Source organism: Notothenia coriiceps, unplaced genomic scaffold (assembly GCF_000735185.1).
Source record: "Notothenia coriiceps isolate Sejong01 unplaced genomic scaffold, NC01 NC01_scaffold00033772, whole genome shotgun sequence".
Taxonomy (NCBI): domain Eukaryota; kingdom Metazoa; phylum Chordata; class Actinopteri; order Perciformes; family Nototheniidae; genus Notothenia; species Notothenia coriiceps.
In genome coordinates, this window is record NW_011366473.1 from 1 (window position 1) to 8726 (window position 8726).

Genomic DNA, 8726 nt, shown 5'->3' on the forward strand with positions numbered 1-8726 from the left:
GAGAGGACTCTCAGTCTGTCAGGAGAGGACTCTCAGTCTGTGAGGAGAGGACTCTCAGTCTGAGAGGAGAGGACTCTCAGTCTGTCAGGAGAGGACTCTCAGTCTGAGAGGAGAGGACTCTCAGTCTGTCAGGAGAGGACTCTCTTTTTGTTGAAAAAGCTCCTTATACCCGTTAGCGTCGCTAGCACCAGAAGCTAACAACAACGATCTCCGGTACCGGTGCGCTCTCTCTCTCTCTCTCGCTCGCGCACGCACACAAAATGGCTCGTTCCACACACACACAGAGCCGAGCTTGAATGAAACACAGAAACACAGACGTAATTGTACTGTACTGGAGCATATTATTTTCGAATCAATAATTTTTCAAATTATTATATTTAAAAAAAAAATGTTTGTAATAACCATTGTTCCTACTGGTCTCTCGCTTCCCCCCTGTCATGCCTCTGGTAGCCAATATAAGGCTTAGCAGTACAGATGAATGTGGGCTCACTATTTTGCAAGCAACCGGTCACAGTTGCCCTGTTTATCTCATGTCTTATAAAAGCTTATTCATGATTTATAAAGTGTTCACAACCTAATTAATAAATGAATTACAAACTATTCGTAAACCCTTTATAAGGGTAGTCTTATTGTAAAGTGTTACCGAATTCTTATAAGTTGTACAACACTGATTATCCATTGGCCTGATATAACATTGTCAAAATCAGCTAAACAAAAGGACTGATGCAGCAGTTTTATTTTAATTAAAAAAATGTATTTGCATTTTAAGTTAAAATAAATCATTTTTAATTACAAGGCATACATAGCAAAATAAACACAGATAGATACATAAATTAATTATATAACAATCGACAAATCAGAAAAAAATAATTCCTCACACTCTTTTTTTGGTCAAAACGTACTGCCTACAATACCCACAATGCCACTCGACCGCTGAAAGTTGGCTTGAAGATTTGGATGTTTTATACTAGTAGTGGCTAAAGTAGCCTGGAGACACATACGGAGATAGGAAGCTACAAATTGCTTTCAAACTCCCCCCCCCAATATGTTTACTGAAGTGTTGTTAGACTTCATCAGCTGCTTCTGTTGACAAAATAAGACTTTATACAACCTGTATAAAGTCACACTTTTGTAGTTGTATTCCCCAACACCTTGACACTTTAATGTGTAAACTCAAAGTATTCCTCCTTTCCGTTAAATATACAGGACAAAGTAAGCAAAAAACAAAGCATAAATATCTTACATAAAAAATTCCAAACCAGTTGTAACTCTGGATAATAATTGTGTGATCTTGTTAAGCCTCATGCTCACAATAAGAAGCCAAAAAAAAAGAAGATAATCAGGACCTGAGAGAATGAACGTGTTGGTCTCATGTTGTTCCAGCGGACGTGGCTCGCTCTATGGGGGCCAAGGTTGTGATTGCAATCGATGTTGGAAGTCGGGATGAAACCAACTTAACCAACTATGGCGACTCTCTGAACGGCTGGTGGCTGCTATGGAAACGCTTCAACCCTCTGTCTGAGAAAGTCAAGGTACTATTCAAGTCAGATGTGTACTATTTTTAGTACTAAGTGGGAAAACGACTATTGTATCACTTACTGATATTATTTGAGAGAAATAGTGGAAAGTATGTGAGAATGGTGGAATGTAAGCAATCCGATGGTGAGTATCGGCCTTCACAGCCCTGTAAGACTCGACTCTTGTTACCTCCCAGGTCCTGAACATGGCAGAGATCCAAACCCGGCTAGCATACGTGTGCTGTGTGCAGCAGCTGGAGCAGGTCAAAGACAGCGAGTACTGCGAGTACATCCGGCCACCCATCGACCACTACGGCACACTGGAGTTCGGCAAGTTTGACGAGATCGCTGTGAGTTTTCGCTTTGTTCCTAAATGTAATATTACCCATGCCTCCTCCACCTGGCGGCTCAGAATCTCCCTCTGACCCCCAACCTCCCTGTGTGCAGGAGGTGGGGTACCAGCACGGAAAGACATTGTTCGACGTGTGGCAACGCAGTGGTGTGGTGGACAGCATGCTGAAGGACAGACATCAGGAGGAGTTCCACAAGACAAAAACTGGCCATGTGAGTGCAAACTGCAGAAACTACTGACCTAGACTATGATAGATTTTGAATTACTGATCATGTTTTGTTTTACGCGCCAAAGGCACAATGTATCTCATAGTTCTTCATTTGGTCCGTCCTTCTGCACTCTTCTTGTTAATGTGGTTAATACAATTTCTCTATGTGGTCAGAGATTCAGTTCATGCAGCAGTGAGGCCCAAAACACATGCTGTTCCTAGCCTATGGCTTCTTTTTAACATGCTCACTGTAATTTTGTATTATTGACATTGCATTGCTACATTTTTAGATGCTTCAACTATTCATAATTATCCGGTGAATCACCAGTACCTCCTTCATAACATTCAACAACTAGCAGTCTCTGGCTCTGCACTTCCCATGCTCACATCATTCAGAACCTGTCAACGAACCTCTGAGGTCACTCAAGGCTCTGTTCTGGGTCCTTTTTTCTCTCTACACCAATTAACTTGGTTAATTATTGTAATTTCTGTATTAGTTACTTAAAATGGTTTATTGGAAGTTATATGTAATGTCACTCTTGCTGATCTGAATTTGTATCCTCATGGTTGTGTTCACTTATTGTATGTTTAGTATTATATGCAGTGCCCTCCTCTACACGTCACCTAGCTTGTGGCATGCAGGATTACACAGTACCAGGATTTATGAGTGCATCTTTAAATGCAATAATTTTAGTGCCAGCGGTGTCATGGTAAGCCATTGAATTATCAAATAGGTGAAGGCTTTGTCAGCACAAAGTCACAGCGACTTATTTAAAAAAAAAATTGATGACAATTGATGTCTGTTTGTAAAGGAGGAAGAAAAAAGACGCCTTGACTTTAGAGTAATGCAGTTTGTGTCTTTCAGGTGGTCACGTGTCCCAACGCGTCCTTCACAGACCTGGCAGAGATAGTGTCAAGAATCGAACCTGTCAAGAATCCAGTGATCGATGGTTAGTTATCAGAAAATATTCAATAACCAATGCATCAAAAATGTTTTATATTTATATAAACTCTTGTGGATCTTCCTTAAAATACTGTTTTTGATTTTGACTACTCTATATCCACTTCAAACACTATGTCCATCCTGAAAGCTCTCAGAAGGATAAAGTAAAAAAAAAAAAACATAAATCATCCTTTTGGAAATCTATGTAATGATAACGTTTTATGATTTCAAGCATTCATTTTTGTAAAACATTTGTTGAAGAAAATAGTGAAAAAATATGCTCATGTTGTCTGCTGTAATGTGTGCCTGTAGAGGAGCTGTCTGATGATTGCCAGACGGACTACGATGAGGAGGCAGTGGAGAGCGCGCTCTCCGACTACGAAGCCTTCACTCAGGGCAGTGAACACACCGAAGAAGAGGAGACAGCAGACACTGCTGAAACTGTGTGTGAAAAACTACATCATTTACTCATTGTTAATTAATTTACTCCTCAGGGCTTCAATTATGTAATATTACCACAGCAATCATTTCTACATTAATAGCAGGGGGGGGGAATACTCAGATCTTGTACTTGAGTAAAAGTAGAAGTACCAGAGGAATACTCTGTTACAGTAAAAGTCCTGCATTCAAAATGTTCCTCAAGTAAAAGTAGAAAAGTATTATCATCAAAATATCGTGAAAGTAGCGACAGTAAAAGTAGTCATTGTGCAGATTGGTCCATTTCAGAATAATAGATATGATATGTTTTATAATGATTGATCATGAAAGTGTTCTCAAAGCTGGTAAAGGTGCAGCTAGTTTGAATGACTTTGTATGCTGCAGGGTAGCTTGTGGATTTACTCCAGGAGGAACTAAAGTCTGATTTAACACTTGGTTAGATTTCACATCATTCATCCACATCTGTAAAGTAACTAAAGGTATTAAATATATGTAGTGGAGGAAAAGTACACCATTTACCTCTGAGCTGTAGTGGGGTAGAAGAACAAAGTAGCAAAAAATGAAACTCAAAAGTACATGTCTCTAAAAATGTTACTTTAGAACAGTACTTGAGTAAATGCACTTAGTTACTCTACACCACTGATTAATTTATTTCTCTGTTTCACAGGATGAGGAAGTTCAAATCCGAGTTCAACGCCGGCCCAAAAATGCTGCACTAAGTCCTACACCATGACTCCAAAAAACATGCATGTAAAGGCAGTATTTCTGGTAACCGATAAGGAATTCTCAAACATGCAGCTTATACTCTTATCCAATCAGCAGCCAGGTAGCTCAAGTCTTCCACACACTCAGCAGGACTGTAGTTGGATACAGCGAGTTCTTGTTCAGAGCTTTCAGCAAAAGAAGGGAGTTTTAAGACAGGGAGGAGCCACAGTGTGTCGCTGTCTCCTGCACAGACTTCAGTGCTCAAACAGTTCAGTTAGAACCAGGGTTTATTGGAGAAATCAAAAGCACATATTTTTACAAACTGGTTTATTAACAGCACGGTGTATTTTTCTACTTGTTTGACACATTGGTTGTTTTGTATGGCAGTTCCTTGCTCTGTTGTTCTGGGGAAATAGGAAACAAATACATACAAGCAATTCAAGCACACTTAAAATGGACTGGAACATTTTAATTTAATATGTATAGTATATACAGGGCCATTTCTGCCACAAATCTAGGCATAGTTGCTTCCTACCATAATAAGCTTAACCCATAAAGCACTATTGTGCATTTCATGATGTATACATTTAAGTTAAAACAGTTAATATGCATTTGATGTGCCTTGAATGAACGCCCCTTTCGTCTTCTCTTCAGAGCATAAACACACCACATGGTGACCACGTTTCATCCCAACAAGAATAGCATACAGTACAATACACTTTTTCACCTATGAGAAATAACTTGCATTGGATAAATATCATGTATGAATTTCTTACAGCGTTCCTCAGCAGCACTGCCATGCAGGGGAGGCAGACTTTATTTAAACAAATATTTGTGGATGTACGCTACTGTTCGACAATGCACAAAAGACATGGTGGAGCTGCCCGCTGATGGCACAAATTCAAAGGCAATAAACCACTTTAGTAAAAAAGAAGAAAAGTATTTAATTGTTGGGAAACATTTGCCGTTGCCTTCCATAAAAACCTGCTGATTTGAAGGACATTGCCTCGCAGTTTGACACCATGTGGCTTGATTTTTTGTTTATGTTTTTTTCTTAACAGTAAAAATGATTAGACTATAACAGTTAGTATAGATACGTATACATAGTGTTCAAGAAGTACGTTTGCAATTGAAACACAGAATTGGACGTAATCCAATAAAACAGGTGTAACACAATTCATAAAAAATGGGCTAATATTAGCATAACTAATTTGGGTGCAAAATGAATAATGTTATTCATTTCCCATGTTTGCTCTTTTTTGAAACCCTTGGTTATGCTGAGTCTCAATGGGAAGTCCCGGTTTAACAAAGGTTAAATAGGTAAAATACAAAAATGACAGCTGTTCTGTTAAACATGACATCAAAACACGTTTCTGTGAGCACAAACTTGACCCCAGAGGAAATCTACAAAGGGCAGACTCAGCCAGCGGTGCGTTCACAGGCTCTTCTCATGGTCCCTTTACTGAGTTGGGAAGTCACTTTTATTTGTGATATGGAAACAATGTGTTGTTTTGCTCGGTGTTTAAACACAAGGTGATATCTGTTTGCAAGTTATTGTTCCAACTCGAGCGGGCCTTCATAAGAACTGTTCTATTAGGGAAGTATTATGTCCGATTATTACGACAACACATGAATGCAGCTCAAATGCTCTATCTCGCAATGTGAATGAAAGTTAAACAGTATTTTTGTATCCGTTCATCCTTGGCCTATGCCTCTCACTTCCATTAGGTCTGATAAAAATAGGGCCAGTAGTTTTCTGTGATCCTGCTGACTGACAGACAGTTATTGCGTCAATCATAGTTTTCATGAACATGAATAGACGTGTACCCAGCCAGTTTGCACAGCATAGTGTATTTACTGTTGTTACACCAAGTATTGTTGTTGAATTTGGATAAAGTTATTCATTCAACCCGAGGACAGATCACTGGTCTCACCCTTACGACTAAACATGTGTTGGTACAGCCTTGCAAGCCTGGTGCCTGGAATGTGAAACTTTATAATAGAGTTATATTGATAGAAGATGATCATCATTGTAAGGGTGATTATGACAGGACATCCTGACACTGGTACTAACCCACTACACCATTTAATGTAACATTACACTTTTTATAGCTGCTTTTTCATCACCGTGGTTACAGCTCCTGTGGTTTTGATTTGTGATTTTAATATTGATGACCTGAAGGGAAAAGTGCCAAGCGTATAGTGACTTCTGAAGTACTCTAAAGACCATCTCTGTTTATGTTAATGATTTGTATGTTATCATTAACAGAAAACATAAATGTAAGAACATTTTATGTTAGACATTGGCTTTGAAAAACTGTTGGTTTTCTTTCAGTTTTTGTTACTTATTTTTGGTGAAATAGTTGCATAGAATATTGTAGAAAGCTTTAGAATATTTAATTATACATGTTTAGTGAATAACCTGCTTGTTTAAATAAAAACAAATGCACTATTTGATAGAATCTTAAAGCCAAAGTTGTGGAAAAACTGAACAGCAAAGTACAGACGATGAGTTCTTCTTTGGAATCTGAAATGAAACTGTAACCATTTTTCCCCTGGGATAATAAAGTCTTTCTGATTCTGATGTCGCCATGAAAACTAAAACATTTTCTGAATGACTAACACAGTGTTTAGGTTCTATACATGTTAGATCAGAGTATGTTTTTAAGCTATGTGACTTAATGATTTGACTTTGATGTGTGTCTTGTCTTTTTGTATGTGATATGGACCTTGAGTCTGAAATAAAGATTGAATTAATGATGAAAAAATGTCAACACTTACTGATGCATAACAATTATCAAAATATCAAGCACAAGAAATAACCCAGATATATTTCCTATATTAGATTTTAAATGTAGGATTTGTACTTGAATATTTGTATACTCTAGTATTGTTAGTTTTACTCAAGTAAAATAGCTATGGTGTTCTTGTATTTTATTTTATTTAATAAATTCTGCTGAACATTGTGCCTGTCCTTGCAGAATGGCAGGTGTTTTTTTTCCAGTGTGTAACATGATAAACTCACCGATAGTCTGGTCTGTCCATTAAAAAAAAGACCAAAGAGTAATTTGGATTAACATTTATTTGTAAAATGGTTATGTAGGGACCACAGACTTCATGTGTCCATCCAGACATGGGGTGAGACCGGAGCAAAACACAGCACAGAGCTAACCCACAGTCTTTAAAAAATCATCAGTGCTAACATAATCTTACATAGATTACGTATATAAAGAAAGGTTATAACATTTCCCAGAAAGAGTGCAATTTTAACACCACCAGGACAACAAAGGGAAACCTGCTCCACCTTCGTAGCCAGTTGCCTAAATGCTCCACTTCCGACATAGAAAAAGAATAACTTGGTTGCAGGGCTAGTGTTTTCATGTGCCCCCCAGCGCCGTATAGATAGAAGAGTTACGACAGCGGAAGCCCAAAAACGGTTATCGTCACGTGGTTCATGCAGACGAGGATCGTTCCCCGGAAGTTCATGGCAGGCAATGTGAATGCATTGATAACAGGAGATAGAAATACGATTTTTGGTAATTATTAGTGAATAAAGGTTTTGATTTGCAATATTTATACAACAAATCGATATGTGTATGTATTTACATCAATATGTTTTAAAAAATAAAATAGAATTTGCTAATATTAAGTGATAATATTAGGATTAGTGTGAACAACTAGTTTACATGTTAGGCTAACAGTGCCTTGGTTAAAGAGCATGTTGCTGTTTATTTATAGCTTTGAATTCTTTAAAACCAATATTATCTTCTTAAACCTGTATGGTAGTCAGGAGCATCACTTTCTAATGTTTATTGATATATTTAGAGGGAGGGGGTCTAAAGGAATGCTTCAAAATTCAGATTAGATTCATTTCTACCATTTTCTTAAATTCATGGTAGTTTCAGTAATCCCATGGTAATTGGGGACACAAGTTATCTAAATGACTAATGTCATCTTTATGGCCTTCAGAAAGGACAGGAGACCGTGACTATCAAAGGACTAGCAGCAGCAGCAGCATGATGATGATGTTAAATGTGTTGTTTTAGGAACATCCATTGCAAATACATGGAATTCAATAAACATTGAATAGCATATCATGCAGTTTGTCTGTGCCTTTTCCTCCGTGTTGTCCTGGTTTGCTGTGCTGCCTCCTAGTCGCCACCATGGTTTGCTGTGCTGCCTGGGGATGCTCAAATCGCTCCGAGAAAGGAGTACGAATGTACGGCTTCCCCACTGACACAGAGCGGAGGAAAAAATGGCTGGCTCAAGTCAGCAGGAGCAATTTCACGACCAACAGCAACAAAATATGTGAGGTTATTATATACAAACACTGCATTTGCACTTTTTCACAAAACGAAAACCACACCATTGGGAAAGCTCAATGTTTTGTTTAATACAAAAAAACAGGGAAAGTCTTGAAAAACACTGAGAGTTGAGACTTAGGGTGCAGGGTGAGGGTCTCAGTGCAGGTATTCAGGCTCCATTGAATCCCCCTCTGGTTCTTGTGCTGAAAGAGGGAGTAACAGACAGGAGAAAGGGTTATACACACCTATATAGCACACC

At 38.3% G+C, this 8726-nt stretch overlaps 1 protein-coding gene across 1 annotated transcript; it reads left to right on the top strand.

Moving 5' to 3' along the window:
- Positions 1–1376: 1376 nt before the first annotated feature.
- Positions 1377–6931, top strand: LOC104961789 (patatin-like phospholipase domain-containing protein 7; the record flags this gene model as incomplete). Its single annotated transcript, XM_010790128.1, has 6 exons — positions 1377–1532; positions 1715–1867; positions 1965–2081; positions 2943–3027; positions 3333–3463; positions 4126–6931. Coding segments are annotated over 6 exons (708 nt in total), but the record flags the coding sequence as incomplete, so codon positions are not given.
- Positions 6932–8726: the final 1795 nt, after the last annotated feature.